This window comes from Chelon labrosus (assembly GCF_963514085.1).
Source record: "Chelon labrosus genome assembly, chromosome: 13".
Classification (NCBI taxonomy): domain Eukaryota; kingdom Metazoa; phylum Chordata; class Actinopteri; order Mugiliformes; family Mugilidae; genus Chelon; species Chelon labrosus.
Genome location: NC_140346.1, coordinates 6,998,763 through 7,016,764, shown reverse-complemented (window position 1 = coordinate 7,016,764; position 18,002 = coordinate 6,998,763). Strand labels below are relative to the sequence as shown.

Genomic DNA, 18,002 nt, shown 5'->3' with positions numbered 1-18,002 from the left:
GAATACCACCCAAAAAGCTTCAGGAGGTGCAAACCAATGTTGTTTTCTTCAACAATACATGCATGAACACTGTGAGATAAATTAAAGGATTATCTTCTCTCTCATCATATTTACCATCCAGATTAAGGGCGTGCTGCCTCATTTAATATGTTCTTATTTGTTGTAATGTTCCTGGTTCGAGAGCTTGGGAGATGCTAATGTAACTACAGATGTTTCTGCATTTTAAAAAATATTATGCTGAACATTTAGTTTTTTAATGTCAGCACATGAAAATTTTTAACTAGACACAGAAAGTATCTGATGTAACTGATGGTGCACTATAAATTGAGTCCCATCTGTTTGAGCCAGTGTTCGTTTATGTTTTGCAAATTTAAGAATCCTGTTTATTTATTTATTTATTTTTTTCATCAATTAGTTCGAGTGCTATGGGGTGGGGGTGCCTGGTCTGGTCTAGGTGGGTACTACATGTCTGAGTAACATCCATATGAATTGATTTTTATCTCATTTAAAAAATGAGGGTGCAGAAGTAGGATCTGGCTTTTCAGCGACGCAGGACCTATTATGTTAATAAAAACCAGTGCCAAAAAACCTGCATGTCAGGAAGGAACTGAAGCAAGACATGAAGAAGTTATGAAGGTAGACAATGAAGGGAGTCAATATATATACAATATATATATATAATAAAACAGCAATTGAGAGTTGTACATGTCCCAGTCTTACTCTATTGGAAGTAGCCTCTGATGTGATCTCATCTATCATCTAGTCAAAGTGGGTTGAGTTTACTAAAGTCCCTCCTCATGTTCCCATGTTGTTTAAATAGTGCTCTCTACTTCTCTCCCTTGTCAGACAAACACTCTTAGGAAGTGTTGTGTTTGGATAACTGCTGTACTTCAATCGAAGTCTATCTCCTGACGACTAAACTGATTTTCAGGTAAAAGTCCATTTGTTGTTTTTCTGTGTTGTGTATTGAAAAAAAAAAAATTGCAAGCTTGATGGGTACTGCTGGTCATCTCTAAATCAGTTTTAGACTGACATTTTAATGTTGTATCTTTATTGTTGTAGATGTATAAAATATTTGAAGTTGTGTCATCTCTTTTCACAGGTCAACCTAACAAGTTAAGCCATCTCGGGTTTAACCTCACTCACTAACACAGCTTACATTCAGTGGCTCTTTTGTCTGCCCTCCACCTCTTCACCCAAATTTCAGAGCATTTTTTCTCCACACCATGTCCAACCAGCCTATGCAGTCCTATCCCAAAGGGCCCTACACCTCTCTAATGAGAGGTATCAGTGAGCTGGACCTACGTGGCTCCGCTGTTCCCTGTAACCTAGTGCTCACTGGAGACCATGCTTTCCCTTTAGCAATAAACAGCCAAGGCCAGGTCCTGATGGCTGCCTCTCTGTACGGCCGTGGAAGGGTTGTGGTCTTGGGTCATGAAGCCTATCTTACCCCCTTTCCAGCTCTGATAGAGAACACTCTGACCTGGCTGAGAGAAGATGGATCTGAAAACATCTCTGTAGGGGTGCACAAAAATGTCAAGGCAGTCGCTGATCACATCAGTAGATCCAGCTTCCAAGTAGAAGTTGTGGGGGCCTTTAGTGACAATCCAGGAGTTGGTGTGTATGTGACAGATGCCTACAGCGTGGGTTCAGACCCAAAAGACCTGGTGGCATTTCTGAAAGCTGGAGGAGGAGTGCTGATAGCGGGGCAAGCGTGGTACTGGGCTTCATGTCACAGCAATGAGAACCCATTTCTCCAGTTTCCTGGGAATAAAGTGGCAGGAGTGGCTGGCATCTACTTTAGAACAGGTTATGGAGCGACAGAGAACCTGCCTGTTTACCCAGAAATCCCATCCCATTGGAAGGCTATAGAGTACGTGTATACTTCTGTTTCATTTAACGTTGCAGTTTTTCTATTTATCTGAAAATGTTTAATTACAGCGTGCATTGTGTTCTCCTTCTTGCTTCACCATTATCACCCATATGGGCTTTTCTCTCTCTTCTTCATCAGTATTGGTAAGAATTTTGAGGAGGACTTGGAGTTCTTACTCAAAGGGATTTTAGAGTTTAACCTCCAGGGAGATTTTGTAGCTTCTGATGTTCTAGTTCATGGCCCTCTGTCCTTCCCCATTGGGACCACTGAAGATTGATTGGCAGGAGCATACTATGGGCGGGGACGGGTCATTGTGGCAATGCATGAGAGCCTCATAAACCAGATCATAAATGGAGGTGAAGTTTGAATCAGTCAAACTCTTAACTGCAAACTAGTATACAATTAAAACATTTTCATCTATCATTTCTAAAATACAGCCATGTTATAGATACAGCAGATGACCTCTCATAGAGTAAAATATGATTCATTTTCTCATTTGTTAGTCTACATATTAACTTAAGGTGTCTTTTAGTTGTTTACCTGCATTGTGCTAAATAATGTTGCATACGACTTATTTAACCATGGTCTCAGCTTTAAATTAGCTCTTTTTATTCCAGACACTGGCTTCATTTTGGAACAATGCTGTTCATTGGCTGGACCAAGGGCGGGATGGAGTCGTTGGTTTTGCTCCAGCAGTCAACATTGTCACCGAGTCTGGTCTCAAGAGTGAGAAGACAGAATTCAGGAAAGACCTGAGTGTGTTTGTGTGTACAGCGTACAGCGATGAGCATGTGGAGGAAATCCAAGACTTTGTGGCAGAGGGAGGAGGCCTGCTGATTGGTGGACACTCCTGGTACTGGGCTCAGACACAGGGAAGCAAATACAACTTGAAATATAAACAGTTTTAAAAAATGCACTAGTAAAGGTTAATCCAATAGTGGTTGTGGGGTGGGGATGGCCTTCAACACCTTCATACTGTGGATAGAAAGAATACATAGCTCAAGCTGGGGTAACCACGAACAAAAGTGGTGAACACATCAGCTGCATGGAGAAGGCTAGTCGTTTCTGATTAAGTTAATCTGTCCAACTCCATTTGAGCTCCTGAAAACATGTATAAAAATGTTGGAAGTTCCTATATTTTTGAGTTTTAACCATTTCTTTTAACTCGTTGAATTAAAGCAGGGAGTCTGTGCCTAAAGCCCATATTCATTATATAACTGTAACTTACATGTGTTTTGTAAGCAATCAGAATAAGAAAAAATGCATCAGTGTCCAAACATACAGTGACCTAACTATTTAGAAATCATTTAGAAATGTGTTTATTTACGGGCAGACAATCATCTTTTACGTATTTAGTTTCTTAAATCTGCATCTTTGAAGCAGCTACAAGATGGTTAGCCTACTGTACCTCTACAGTGACATGACAATGGTGACTGCAGGGATGCAGTATGAAGACAGAGACATCAAGTAGGGCGCATTCTACTTCCTGTGGTGTAACTGATCTCACAAGAATAGCTGATGAGCAACACACCTACAAATTTATCATAATTTTAAATTTATCATTATCTGTCATAGCAGCACTCATTGCAAAAAAAAAAAAACTGCACATCAGACAGTTTTACCAAACCCTGTTCACCCAAAAGATGTCTGACATTCAGAAGATCACATGTTCTCATGTTTTTAGAATATAAACTAAAGTTCTGCTGTACAGTTTTTTTGTGCTGTTGGACCAATCTGCTGTTGTGATGTGTCAATCACCAGTGCATCATGATGGGATGTGCAGGCTTTCTGAAATGTCTCTGTGTGTCGCTTCCCGTATCTGGGTTACGACCGTGAAAAGAATTTAAAGGAAAGGAATTTTTGCTATCAGATCATATCAACCAACCAAGTCAGTCAAGGACAACCAGAGTAAAAATATGAGCGCAGATTACTGATTTACAATGAACAGCAAACTGGTGTATCAGAAAGATCTCCACCTTCTGTGTCTTCTATCCAGCTACCTCCTATCAAACTGTCATGCTGCACTTGCAAAGGGGGCAAAACAACTGGTGGTGTCAAATTAGACTGGGGAAGGGGGCAGTTTGTGTATCAGTAAGTCTAATACCTCAGTCCATATGAATAATAAACGTTTGGGAATTTGACTCACTCATATATATTATATATTATATATATTTAAAAATATTATCTCCTGTACATCGATTGGCCAGTTGGCTACAGAATGTTTAAAGACAGGTGTTAGGTCTTTCTTTTAAAAACATCTTTTACATCTCTACTCTGGGATAAGCAGCAGCCCTAAACATGTCCTAAATGGGTCTTGTAGTTCTGATTGTGTTTGACATTTTTAAATGCTGGTACCTGAGTTAGTCAGATATGTGTGTCTCCTGTGTTTCAGGAAACAGGATCCTGAACAAACTGGCTTTGAGCGTGTTGGTGAACACAATCGGTAATGGTCTCTATGAGGCCTGTGTGAAAAGCCAGGCCATGACAGACAAGCACTTCCGCTATCGTCTGCAATGTGTTGCTGGTGTTGGTGGTGAAAGGGTGGCAGTAAATGTGAAGTTGAGAGCAGATAAGTGACTTTTAGGAGGGTCAGGGAGCTGAATAATTTATGCACCATTACATAATTCCTCTAACCTGCACCTCATAGTGAATGATTAGGCTCGTTGGAGAAACCTCATGAGAAACAAAGAGCTGTGTTTTCTAAATAACGATATATGTTTGTTTCAAGGTGAGTGAGAACAACCCTGTGAGGAGTCCCCAGGGCCACTTTCTCCTCTCTCTGGTGAAAGACCTATATAATGTTTGTCCAGATCCAGATGCCCTACTGCCACCTCAAGCAAATCCCTGCGAGGACTGTTGTCTACAACCAAAGGATCAGGATAAATGCACAAACAGCAGGTCAGACCACAGTGTTGTGAACAAATGTCGTGGACACCTACTCCTTAATTATTTGTCCCCACAGTCATATTGCATTGCATTAATATGGAAAGATAACACTTTTATTATGGGCGGTACAGTGGCGAGGTGGTTAAAACTGATGCCTCACAGCGAGAAGGTCACGGGTTTGAATCCATGGGCCGGCTGGGCCTTTCTGTGTAGAGTTGGCATATTCTCTCTGTGTCTGCGTGGGTTCTCTCCGGGTACTCCGGCTTCCTCCCACCGTCCGAAGACATGCTCATTAGGTTAATTGGTGATTCTAAATTGGCCGTAGGTGTGAGTGTGAATGGTTGTCTGTCTCTGTGTTAGCCCTGCGATGCACTGGCGACCTGTCCAGGGTGTACCACCGCCTCTTGCCGATGACAGCTGGGATAGGCTCCAGCAGACCCCCATGACCCTTAACAGGACTAAGCTGGTATAGAAGATGAATGAATGAATGAATGAATGAACACTTTTATTATATCTGATTTACATAAACCTGAATATAACATTTGCTCTGTTTGTGTGTCAGAAAATGTTGAGTGGATCAGTACCGGTCTGTACCTCTGTCCTGGCTTGAAGACCTACATGAAGAGAAAGGAAGGTGAACAAGAAATGGACGGTACAGGACATTAAATTTGAACATCAACTCAAGTCAATTAATCTTCAGTTGTTTTCGCTGAATTGGCCATTAAACTACCGATAAAACGGCTTATTGGGCCTGGATTTATTTTCGAATGATAATTTTAGGACAATGACCCTAAACATTCAACACTACTGCTGTAACTCCCTGTGACAGAAGTAATCTGCTGGAACTCTTAAAATGATGGACTGGCCCCCTCAAAGTCTGGACCTCAACCTCACTGAGCACATTTGGGCAAGTTGGGAAAAAAAATGGATAGATCTATTATACACTCAAAGGAAAGCATTTGCCTTGAGTTGCAAAAGGCATGGGATAACATGACAAATAACATATGAGATGAGATGTGGAGACCAGAGAAGGAAGCTTTGGCTCCTTGTCTCCTCCCTAATGATTTGTCTACAGTGCTGATGAGTAATTACAATATTTCAAAGCTCTGAGTTTATTATACCGCAGCATCCACATGCTTCCCTTCAGGAGTGACAACAGCAGCTGATTGGTCGGTGCTGTGCGCAGCTCCTTCACCCTGGGCAGAGTTGGAGTTTGACAACATCATCCTCACTGTACCATCAGATGTTGTTAGGGACCTGGAACGTCCTGATGAGGTGGCAACCCTCTGGAATGACATCATGAGGAGTATTGCTGATCTGGCTGTCATCACACACAAATTTTCTCGCAAAGAGCGTTTTGTAACTGACATGCAGATTTCTCATGGTGGGTGTGTTGGCTGTCATATTGTATTTGAATGCATCATTTTCTCCAAACACAACACAGAATTTTTTTTGTTTGAAATTATTTGTTTACAATGTTACTCCTGGATGGAGTAACATTTTTAAGAGTTAGGTGCTTTTAAAAATGTTACTCCTTCCAGGTTGGATGTATTCAGGTTATCCTATTTACGTTACGGTATTTTTACTCTGTATTTAATCTTGTTCATTGCAGGCTCACCCAGCTATGACTTTAGAAAACCGAAACAAGAGCTGGAGACTATGCTAAGCAGCTGGAGGATGTGGGTTGCCCTCGAAACATATATGCAGGTGAGTTAACTTCTGTAGAGAAACTGTGCCTGGTCTACACTGAAGTCAGCATTTAAATAGAACAGCAGCTTGGAAGGCAAAGAAAATGCAAATGTAGTGCTGCTCACTCCTTCAATACTTTAATGCTTGTACGGTAACTTACAGACCAACAACAATGTTGGATTAAATTCTAAAACTAATATTTAATACTAATGTGTATATGATTCAGAGCTCTTTAAATTTCTGAACAACTTTCTTCAGATTTAGATTTGTAATGTGTACTGCCAGTCAAAATAGCCTTAACACATAATCATTATATGTCTTTAATAATATATGATGATGTATAGTGAAATGTGATTGTCTTCCTTTTCTGTGATCTCGGGGAGCAATAACACTAGTGACCACTAGATGGCAACATATCACACGCACACAAAAACATGCCACCGTGTGACCAGTCTCTGTCGGTGTGACAATGTCTGATTAGACCAAGTTAATATACCCATTGAAACGATTCCACTGGCCACTATTGCAACAGTTGCAGCGATATTTGAGGTCAGTGTGTTTTTTGAAGCTCTCTTAAACGCGATAAAATGATGACACCGTGGACAGCCCTTGAGTATAAGGACAGGACTTTAGGACACACTGTCTGCAGCTTCCAGTGAGCCCTCAATAACACACAAGCATGCAGAAGACTCTGGAGGCCAACAGGCTATAATGAATACAAACATATGAATTGACTGCCTAACCTTTTCCCTTCTCAGCGTTGTGGGGTGATTCGATTTCCTGCCCCGCCCACCTCGTGTTCCTTCTTTAAGGAAATCGAGCGTACCCTAGCTTACGTCAGTGCTTTGTGTGCTGCTGCACTGATAAGTTGTTGGAGCTTTATAGACTGACCCGAGACACCTGGAACTGTCCTGTCATCGCTTGTCCTCACAGGTAAGCTTTCTTCTGATGTGCTGTTTGTGTTATTAAAAGTTTTTTAAAAAAAAGTGAAACTTAAAGTCTCAAACTGAAAGGACACTGAAAGGCTTGAGAAAACATTTGACTGTCACGTAGTTTAAACTCTCTCAAGGGGGAAACACTTTCTCGAGTCTGTGAAGAGCGGCACGTCTGAAAATCTGAGTTTTCTGGTGTGTAAATGAAGCCCCAGGCGTTACTCTTGCTCTTGACAAGGCAGGATCACCATTGCAGGCGTTTTCTCCTATCAGATACAGTAATGGTCTAACAGCAGCATTCTGCAGCAGCTTCAAGTGAGACAAGGATAACTGGCCAGAGTTGTTCAAAAAGTTGAATCTGGATCAGAACTGTTGGTCTATTTATTTATTTATTTATTTCAAGGCAGCACTGATATGGATCAATGATGATCCAATCATTCTGGTAATGATCAGATGATCATTGCACAAAATGAAAGCCATCCAATATTTCACATCCTGGAGGCAGTCCATGGGACCCATCACTACTGGTATCAACGGGTACTAACAGGAGATACAGCTGTGTGTCGTCTGCATAGCAATATTAGTAGACTGTATTTTTGTTAAATTAAGAGAATGGAGCCTTGAGGAACACCACAATGAAGAGATCAGATGAGGAGAGGAGGTTCCCAGTTTTGTCAGAAAAGGATCTATCTGTTAGGTAGGAGGTGAACCACTACAGGACACAGATCTGATACAGACTGATAAGTCTAACATCTAATGGAACTAGCTGGGGACAATCATCAGAGTGTACAGACAACAGCAAAGAGGAAGTTTTTGCCATTCATTGGTTTATTTACAATTAAGTTAATTGACAGCAATACATTAAGAATGATTTGCAAGAGTTGGAAGTCCCTTACATGTATTGATACAACAGAAAGTCCTCACATGTCCTTGCTGTACAGGTACAATGATGAACCGCTGTGGTCTGCTAACTTCCCAGAAGGAACCAGGTACAAAGACCTCTATTGTGTTTAACTATTAATCAGTTAACAGGTAGCCTTATTTGTGGCTAAAGTGTAACAATCAGTGAAAGCCATCATTGTTTAAATGTCTGTATCTAAGTTCTCTGTATTTCTGTGTCAGTTCCTCTGAAGAGCATTGAGGTGGAGCTGGAGGTGAGGGATCATGTGGCTACAGTGGTCTCCACTCTCAACTACGAGAACAAGGAGGACAAACCACTAGAGGCTGTTTTTGTCTTTCCTCTGCCTGGAGATGCTGCTGTCTGTCATTTCAGTGCTAAGATTGGACAGACACAGATTGTAGCTGAGGTGAAGGAGAAAAAGAAGGTGAGCTGGACAGAAAGATTTACTCTGAGTAAAGGAGCTGAATAAGAAACAGTAAACACAGTGAATGTTCCTGACGTGTCTCCTGTACTCATACAGGCTCGTGAGGATTATGATGATGCACTGAGCTCTGGTCAGCAGGCCTTCCTGTTGGAGGAGAGTGAGCAGAGTCCAGATATCTTCTCTCTTAGTGTGGGCAGTCTTCCTCCAGGAGAGAGCGCCTCCATCAGGCTGGAGTACGTCACTGAGCTGGCTGTGCAGGCTGATGATGGGCTGAGGTTCTGTCTGCCTGCTGTGCTCAACCCTCGCTACCAACCTCAAGGTGGGACAAGCAGCTGTTCCATTGTCCACACCTGTACAAACAATTTATTGCAGCAATCCCTTTCTGTTTTCTAGCTTCCCAAAAGTGACTTTTCATTGATGATTTTCACAGCGTGGCTGAAGTCATAGAGCTGTTCACAGAAACACATTTTTCTTCATGTATTTTCTTGTGTAGAAACTGCTATTGACCATCAACATTAAAATCAATTAATGATGAAGAGAAATCCCGAGAGGAACGATTAAAGGCGAAAGAAACAAAGTAAAACTGCACATTAACATTTACATACAAATGTTTCCTGCAACAACAGAGAAGCTGGTGCCAAAGACCTTATGTGTGTAATGTTCATCCCATCTGAAGCCACCAGCTTCACATAACCTCCCAGCCCAAACAAAAACCATGTGACTCCCAGTTGTCTCTCACGTTGTTTACAGGGAGTGAAGGAGCCAGTGTCCAGGTGACCTCTGTCCCAGCCTCTCTGGTGCCCTACAGTCTGTCTTTTTCTGCCCGACTGTCCTCTCCTCGTCCAATCTCTAAAGTAGAGTCCAGCTGTTCCTTGGATCCTCTCCAGTACCTCAATACTGATCAAACCCAGGCCACTGTAGGTTGAGTGACAATGTGTCTGCTGTGTGTTGTAGTTCCTCATTCCAACTTCATTTATATTTGTGTGTCTTGAACTGTAGATCAAGTTGGCAGCAGGACACAAGTTTGACAGAGATGTTGAACTGTTGATTTATTACAAAGACGCCCATCAGCCCACTGCTGTGGTGGAGGCAGGACAGGCCTCTGCTAAGCCTGGTGAGTTCAAGTTGGTCAAGTTATTAGTTTACAAACGTAATGTTCCTTATGCTCCAAATGATGATGAGTTGGTGTAAATGACAAAATGTGTGGTCATTTTTCTGTCCTTGTTATGTTTCAGGATCTCTGATGGGTGATCCAGTGGTGATGGTGAGCCTGTACCCTGAGTTCCCCCAGTCTGTGATGTCTTCAGTCACCTCATGTGGAGAGTTTGTGTTCTTATTAGATCGATCAGGGAGTATGCGTTCACATCGCATTAGCAGTGCCAGGGTATTTATCATGTTATTTCTCTAAATATCTCATAGTGTTCCACTCATGCAGTGGTCTTCACTATCTTTTCTATCTTCCTGAAGGATACTCTGCTGCTTCTGTTGAAGAGCTTACCAATGGGCTGCTATTTCAACATTTACAGTTTTGGGTCCAGCTATCAACACATCTTCCCGTATGTCAATCATTCATATCAGTCAGCCAAATAAAGGCCTTTCTATCTTTTAAGTAAATGTATGTGTGCATTGGTGCCTGTATTTGTGTGATGACAGTAAGAGTGTGGAGTACAACCAGATGACCATGGAGGAGGCTCTGAAGAAAGTTGAGGAGATGGAGGCTAATCTGGGAGGAACAGAGATACTGAAGCCACTTCAACATATTTACAGGCAGCCTTGCATTCCCAGTCAGCCGAGACAGGTAAGAGACACACACCATCTATCTATCTCTTAAACAACTTTACATTGAAATGATACTTTCCCTCACCCTAACCCTAATCATTACCTCATTGTAACCTTTACTTTAAAACAAAGTCTTAACAGGTTTTCACCCTCAAAAAGCTGTGGAAGAAAAAGACCCCACAACGTTAGTATTCCGTAACAGTTAACAACAATTTAATAAATACGAGAACACACACACACACATACCCACACACACACACACACCAGTTGGACAGGTTGTATAGGTTGTACAAATGCCTCTTCACACTGTCGTTTGAGGCATTGTGTTTCTGGGATATCCATCATTCATCTGTCAAGATTGTGATGTCCGAGTTTATTTATAGTCTTCAACCTTCTAGCTCTGTGTCAGTCATTTTGTTATTACTTGACGTTTTTGTTGTTGGCTTTATTGCTGTGATTGTTGCTATCACTCGTACAGCGATACTTGCAGATTTCCTTCAGGACAACTGTTATATCATTCCCTTAAACATTGGGTCAAGAATGAATTCAAGTAAAATGATGGTGGGATTAAACTGTTTTTCAGAGCAGAGGATTCTTTGCCTTCTGAACAATTAACTGTAAATCCCAGGCTGCTTTTGGGAATAATGTTGTGTTGCCTTCATGTTGAGTTGAAGCGCAATCAGGATAATCCTTTCATACTCAAGGATGACCGAGCCTCTTCACAGACACATGAGATACATACACTATATTGGCAAAAGTATTCACTCACTCATCCAAATTATAGAATTCAGGTGTTCCAATCACTTCCATGTCCACAGGTGTATAAAATCAAGCACCTCGGCATGCACACTGCTTCTACAAACATTTGAGAAAGGAGCTCAGGAGCTCAGTGAATTCCAGCGTGGTACTGTGATAGGATGCCACCTATGCAACAAGTCCAAGTCTCCCAACTTTGTGGGAACAGTTTGGGGATGGGCCCTTCCTGGTCCAGCATGACACAAAGCAAGGTCCATAAAGACACGGATGAGCAAGTTTGGTGTGGAAGAACTTGAGTGAGTCCTGACCTCAACCCGACAGAACACCTTTGGGATGAATTAGAGTGAAGACTGTAAGCCAGGCCTTCTCTTCCTACATCAGCGTCTGACCTCACAAATGTGATTCTGGAAGAATGGTTAACCCATAAACACACTCCTAAACCTTGTGGAAAGCCTTTCAGAAGACTTGAAGCTGTTATAGCTGCAAAGGGTGGGCCAATGTCATATTAAACCCTATGGACTAAGAATGGGATGTCACTTAAGTTCATATATGTGTAAGGTAGATGAGTGAATACTTTGGCAATATAGTGTATTTCTCTTGGAACTAAAATACTAATACAATAGACATACAGCACAACAAGAATGACTACACTTATATAAAAAGAACTCAAAGAGTGTCTCTAGGGGTTTATTTACTAAATGTGTGAGTCTGGAAAGGCATTGATGTAAACTGCAAAATTACTGGTTTGCAGTTAGGAAACCACAAAGTGGTTATTCTAGTTTGTCACATGTCTGCTGTTGTTTTAATTAGTTTGAACATACGTATCACACCTCATTCTTTACCATAAAACCCTGTTGTTATTCAACTTATGTGTAAACTCTCCTCCCTAGCTGTTTGTCTTTACTGATGGAGCGGTGGGGAACACCAAAGAAGTCATTGATCTGGTTCAGAAGAATTCAGGTTCCCACAGGTGAAACCACAAAAACACCCACAGTATTTCCACACTGTCTTCCATGTGTTGAGTGGATCTAAATCAACCTGCTGTATTGTAGGTGTTTCTCTTTTGGGATTGGAGAAGGGGCCAGCTCTGCTCTTATCAATGGCTTGGCCAAGGAGGGAGGAGGTCACGCTCAGTTCATCACAGGAACTGACAGGATGCAACCAAAAGTGAGTAAACACAATGAAGATGCAGCAGTAAATCTGTGTCTGGACAGAGACCATGGTTCCAGTCAGTAAAAACTCAGTGTCTCTCCCAGATGTTTGAATAGATTTTTACAGTTCTGCATTATTTTTCAGGTGATGCAGTCGCTGCGATTTGCTCTGCAGCCAGCTGTGGTGGACATCTCAGTCACATGGGATTTACCAAAGGGATTGTCTGTCACTGTCCTTTCTCCACCAATCACAGCTCTTTTCCACGGTCAGAGGTCACTGGTTTATGGCCAGCTCACTGGAGAGGTAGGAGCAGCTCCATGTCATGTTGTGTTTCAGTCATCAGGTATGTGATGACAGTCATTAACATGATTTCTAACACTGTAATGCTTTCTCAGAGTCCAGAGGCAGCAGAGGGCTGTGTGACGGTGAAGTACAGCCTGGCGGGTCATCCCTCTCACAACCAGCTGCACTTCAGTCTCAAACCTGCAGGAGACACTGGGTAAAGCAGGTTTTCATTCAGACAGCACTGTTCTGCTTTCAATAGAGATTATTTAGAGACTCTTTATGGCCCTGAACACTGAACAATGTAGCTGGACTGACAAACATCAAACTCTGTCTGAGTGTTTCCTTCTCTCTCTTGTCTGCAGATTAACAATCCACAGGTTGGCTGCTCTCACTATGATTTGCTCTCTGGAGATGAAGGAGAGAGAGGATGGAGGACAGAAAGATGGAGGAGTGAAGGAGAAGATGGTGGAGCTCAGTGTCCATTCAGGAGTGAGCAGTTCTTTCACTGCCTTCATTGCTGTCAACAAAAGCAGTGGTGAAGCGATTCAAGGACCTCTGGTGCGCAGAGACGTTCCAACACCAAGTGAGTGTGAGCAACTAACTCAAATCTTTGAAAGTATCACTGAATCACAGTATGTGATTACTGAGTGTTATTTTTGTGCATGGTTGTGTGCATAGCTCTTCATATGTTTGTCTGTTTAGTTCTGGTCTTGACCTAAAATCTGTTTGGTTTTTTAAACTTTAAGTGTATTTAACTGGAAGCTGTTTTGCCCAGTGGGTATGGCCTTTGGTTGTGAACCTCAATGCCGTAGTGAGTAGATGGGATTGAAAAATACATCATAGTTTTCTATGAATACACTAAATGAATGTAAACACTGAACAAACCAACACACTTGTTTTGTTGATATTTTTCTCAATCTTCGATTTCCTTACAAAGGCAACCTCTGTGGTTCTGCACCGTTAAGTAAGTAGAAAGTTGAATGGGTTAACAACACGATGTTTTATTTCTATAAATACAGTGGATGAATGTCTTAAACAACTTTAATGTCTACAGTGTATTGTCCTTTGTTTATTATTACAGTACTCGGATCCTGTAGTGCTATGATGTCACCATTTAGTAAGTAAAAAGCTGAATAAGATACCAACACTGTGCTTTCTATGAATACAGCAAATGAATGTCAAGACTGAACAAACCAACACATTCTTATTTGCAGCTTTAATGTGAAATACAGTGGGTACAGTAAGAGTTGTTTTTGGTCTGGTTACCTTGTTACAGTCATTGACAGGTTGTTGCTTAAAGCAGTAAGTGGAGATAGTTCTTCTATTATCGTTTTATGTGATACTTTAAATGTTATAAAACAAATTGTACACGTTAAAGACGCTCATTATAACTTGTGGGTTACTGCAATAATTGCAGAAGCCAGTAGTTTAGCTGATATGTTTTGTTAAGTAATTCCCATGAAATGTATTGTTCTCATACTGTTTTCTTTTCTTAAAGACTGCATGAAATCCTCGAGACCTAAGATGAAAAAGAAAAGTAAGTAACATCAGGACATTGCTGTCAATATAGTAAATGGATAAACATGGGAAACATCATGGGCTACACTTGTTACAGCAGTCCTGAACATACTGTAGGTGACATACAGTTGTCTACAGCAGCAAGTGAGGAAGACAGAGTAGTTACACCAATCAGGCATAACATTATGACCACCTTCCTAATATTTTGCAGATCTCCCTTGTGCCTCCTAAACAGTTGTGACTCCTCAGAGAATGGACATGGTCCTTCTGAGGGTGTCCTGTGGTGTCTGGCAACAGAATATTTTTAGTGGGTGCCTTTGGGTCCTATGTGTTGAGGGGAGGGGCCTCTGTGGATCATCCCACAGATACTTGATCAGTTTAGGATCTAGTGAATTTGGACGCCAGGTCAACACCTTGTGCTGTTCTTCATGTTTTTTCAGTTGTTCCTAAACTGTTTTTGTGTGTGTGTCTGTGTCAGGCTGCATCCTGCTGGGGATGGCTGCTGCCATCAAGGAGTGTCATTGCTATGGGGTGTGGGTGTCTGGTCTGGTCTAGGTGGGTGCTACATGTCTAAGTAACATCCACATGAATGCCAGGTCCAAAGGTTTCCCAGCAGAACATTGAATTGTGGAAACAACCCAAAACATGTTTTAAATCTCATACTCCTCAAAGTAGCCACAGTTTACCTGATGACAGCTTTGCACACTTTGAGGTAGTGTTGGTGTACAGTTCAAGTGTTGCTAAGTAAAGAGAAACAACAGTCCATCGATACTTAGAACATGAAGGTCAAATGCTTAGATGCAACAGGTTCTCATGAGGACCGTCGAGAAATGGCAGACCAAGAGTTCCCTCTGCTGCAGAGGATGAGTTCAGAGATCATCAGTTAACAGCACCTCAGATTACAGTCCACATCAGTGCTTCCCAGTTTGAGTAGCAGACACATGGTTAGTTTAGTAGGTAGAGGGTTGACCATGAACCAGAGGGTTAGCGGTTCCACATGCCGACGTTTCCTTGAGCAAGACGTTGAACATTGAGTTGGTCCCAGTACTTGGCACCAACGTGTGAGTGCTCTTGTCTGAATGAATGAGTACATCCAGCAGTGACTGAATGTAGTGCCCAATTCAGTGTTCATTTAATAAACTGATTAATGGATTTTGAATTTAAAGGCTTAAAAAGGTATTTCTTGTCATTCCACAGTCTGGGAACCCGTTGACTATTGTCTGATGTGAGAAAATAATCTGCATTGTTTCAGTGGTGCTTACTTTACAGACATGTACTCATTCTTTTCAGCTGTACTTCTTGAAATTAAATTTAAATGTGGCCATTTGACTGTCATCTAGAAATAGTTTAACTTGGTGTCACCTGTCAGTGTCAAGTTCTTTCAACACATTTTGATTGCTGGACACATACCTTTAAATCTGAAACTGATATAAATATCAGTCCATAAATAGAGACAAATCTGCAATTGTCATTTTCTGAGGGTAAATATGAGACTGAATATAATGTATAACCATAGGTTTGACTATGACAAACATCTTACATGGATACAAATCATTAGCATGAGATTACTGAAAATAATAAAGGGATATTTGTTATCTTTCCTTAAATTTTCTTTTCCTCTGACTTGATGTGTGCTGCAGAGGAGACAGCCACTCGGCCCCAGCAGCCTCAGAAAGACCCTCTGCTGCAGCTGATCTCCCTCCAGAAGGCCTCTGGCTCCTGGCTGCTTGATCCAGCTCTGGCTGCTGCACTGGGGAAGACCAGAGAAGAGGTGGAAAAGTCAAAACCTGCACTGGTGGGTTGTTGTCAAAGACTGAGTCAAATAGATAATGGAGGTTATTTTAAACTACATTTAATGACATAGTTTGTGAGGATGGTTCTTATTAAGGCATAAAAGTGTGTGACCATGCCGTCTTACTTAATTTAGTATATAATATTGTTACTGCTGATGTGGTGAATTAGGTCAATGAGGAAGTGTGGGCCACCATCCTGGCTCTGATCTGGCTTCATGGTTTCAAGATGGATGCCAAAGAAGAGTGGGAGATTCTGGCTATGAAGGCTGCATCTTGGCTCAGTGCTCAGAATGGTAATAAGTATAACCATAATTGTTCATCCAGTCAATCAGGATGTATGCTAATCTGATGAATTGTTTTGTGTTGTTTCTCTAGCGCCATGTGTGACCGAGTGTGTGGAAGCTGGTAATGTACTACTGGGCTGCAACGTGCAAAGAAATGCCTTGGGGATTTGAGGATTTCACTTAAACTACTTCTCCAGAATTGGTACACAGAAGCATACTTATTGCCTCCTAGCACGTCAACAGTACTTTGCACCATGTACCTGTGTGCTGCATTATTTGCACTCTCGTCTATACAAGATGAGAAATGTTACAAGACAATGGAAGTTTCTGTTCAGTTTATTGCTGCTTTGAATGAAATATTAAAACTAAACCCAGTAACGCAAAGCTTTGTTTGTTTTTTGTTCTAACTGATGTCTGGTATTTTTATATTTACGTCTATCAGCATGAATTATTGGCCACATACTGTAGCTGTTTAACAAGCTCACAAACATTATCAAAAAGCTGTTGTGTTTTATTTACCAATGAATTGCAAATGAATTGCCCTGTTGGGATATATAAAGTTATCTGAATCTGAGAATGGACATGGGTCTTCTGAGGGTGTCCTGTGGTGTCTGGCGACAGAATCTTATTAATGTGTCCTATGGGTTGAGGGGAGGGGCCTCTGTGGATCATCCTAAGAATAAGAATAAGAATAAGAAAACCTTTATTTGTCCCACAATGGGGAAATTGCTACTGTCACACTGCACCGAGTTTGTGTCTTGTTTCTGTTCTTGTCTCATGACTTTGTTTTATTTTGAAAGATAACTCTCTCTCTGCATAAATCCTTTGTAATCCTTTGTAATGAGGACCAGGAAGTGGGTGGCACCCAACCATATTTGGAATAAGTGTGTGTGGGACAGGAAATGCAATACCACCCAAAAAGCTTCAGGAGGTGCAAACCAGCACACACACGCGCACACGCACACACACACACACACACACACACACACACACACACACACACACACACACACACACACACACCTGTATTGAGTGAAAAACATGCATTATGGGCCAATGCTAAAAAATGCACAGGCACCTCTAGAATAGCTCCTTTATTCATTTAAAAGGGTTTCCTCTATGGGGACCTCATCTGGCCAAAAATGGGAGTTGCCTTCAGTAGCTGATCCTGACTCACACTACACTCATTTCCCTTGTGGTCTAAGTCTCAGTCTCACTATGAAGGAAAATATGTTAGTTTTCCAGAGAAAGACACACTTGACTATGAACACGCAATGACATATTTGTACAGTGGGAAAAAGTTGTGAACACAGCATATTACCTTTTACATGGAAAACTTGCTAAACGGAACAATAGTATTCATAACTTGTAGTCTTTTTTATTTATTTTTTTTGCTTGTCATTTGATTAATGTAATTGAAATATTATTTTTCTTATGTACCAAAAGAGGGTCCCAGCAGAAAAAGTTTGGGAACCACTGTTGTTTTCTCCAACAATACATGCATGAACACTGTGAGATAAATTAAAGGATTATCTTCTGTCTCATCAAAGCTCAGTGGTTCTGGTGCTACTGGACCTGACTGCTGCATTTGACACCGTGGATCATGCCATCCTCATCTCCCGGCTTCAACACACTGTCGGCCTCCAGGGGACGGTGCTCAAATGGTTCTCATCATATCTCACAAACAGGACTTTCTCAGTAATGCTAAATAACTTTTCATCGTCATCTAC

The 18,002-nt window shown here is 41.5% G+C and overlaps 1 protein-coding gene and 1 pseudogene across 2 annotated transcripts; both read left to right on the top strand.

Annotated features, from left to right (window-relative positions):
• Nucleotides 1-1,226: 1,226 nt before the first annotated feature.
• On the top strand, nucleotides 1,227-6,712 carry LOC311497771 (TRPM8 channel-associated factor homolog; annotated as a pseudogene). Its single transcript has 8 exons — nucleotides 1,227-1,873; nucleotides 2,012-2,234; nucleotides 2,491-2,749; nucleotides 4,266-4,406; nucleotides 5,322-5,411; nucleotides 5,907-6,143; nucleotides 6,372-6,466; nucleotides 6,707-6,712. The product of its transcript is annotated as a TRPM8 channel-associated factor homolog (transcript).
• LOC311498200 (von Willebrand factor A domain-containing protein 5A-like) lies at nucleotides 6,311-16,716 on the top strand. Its single transcript, XM_084558681.1, has 19 exons — nucleotides 6,311-8,369; nucleotides 8,503-8,705; nucleotides 8,802-9,057; nucleotides 9,456-9,622; nucleotides 9,705-9,819; nucleotides 9,941-10,089; nucleotides 10,173-10,261; nucleotides 10,359-10,503; nucleotides 12,131-12,210; nucleotides 12,293-12,407; nucleotides 12,537-12,695; nucleotides 12,788-12,891; nucleotides 13,040-13,260; nucleotides 13,615-13,641; nucleotides 13,759-13,794; nucleotides 14,176-14,214; nucleotides 15,836-15,990; nucleotides 16,158-16,281; nucleotides 16,364-16,716. The coding sequence occupies exons 1-19, from the start codon at nucleotides 8,327-8,329 to the stop codon at nucleotides 16,441-16,443; spliced, it is 2,307 nt and encodes a 768-aa protein (XP_084414807.1). The 5' UTR covers nucleotides 6,311-8,326; the 3' UTR covers nucleotides 16,444-16,716.
• The last annotated feature ends 1,286 nt before the right edge of the window (nucleotides 16,717-18,002 follow it).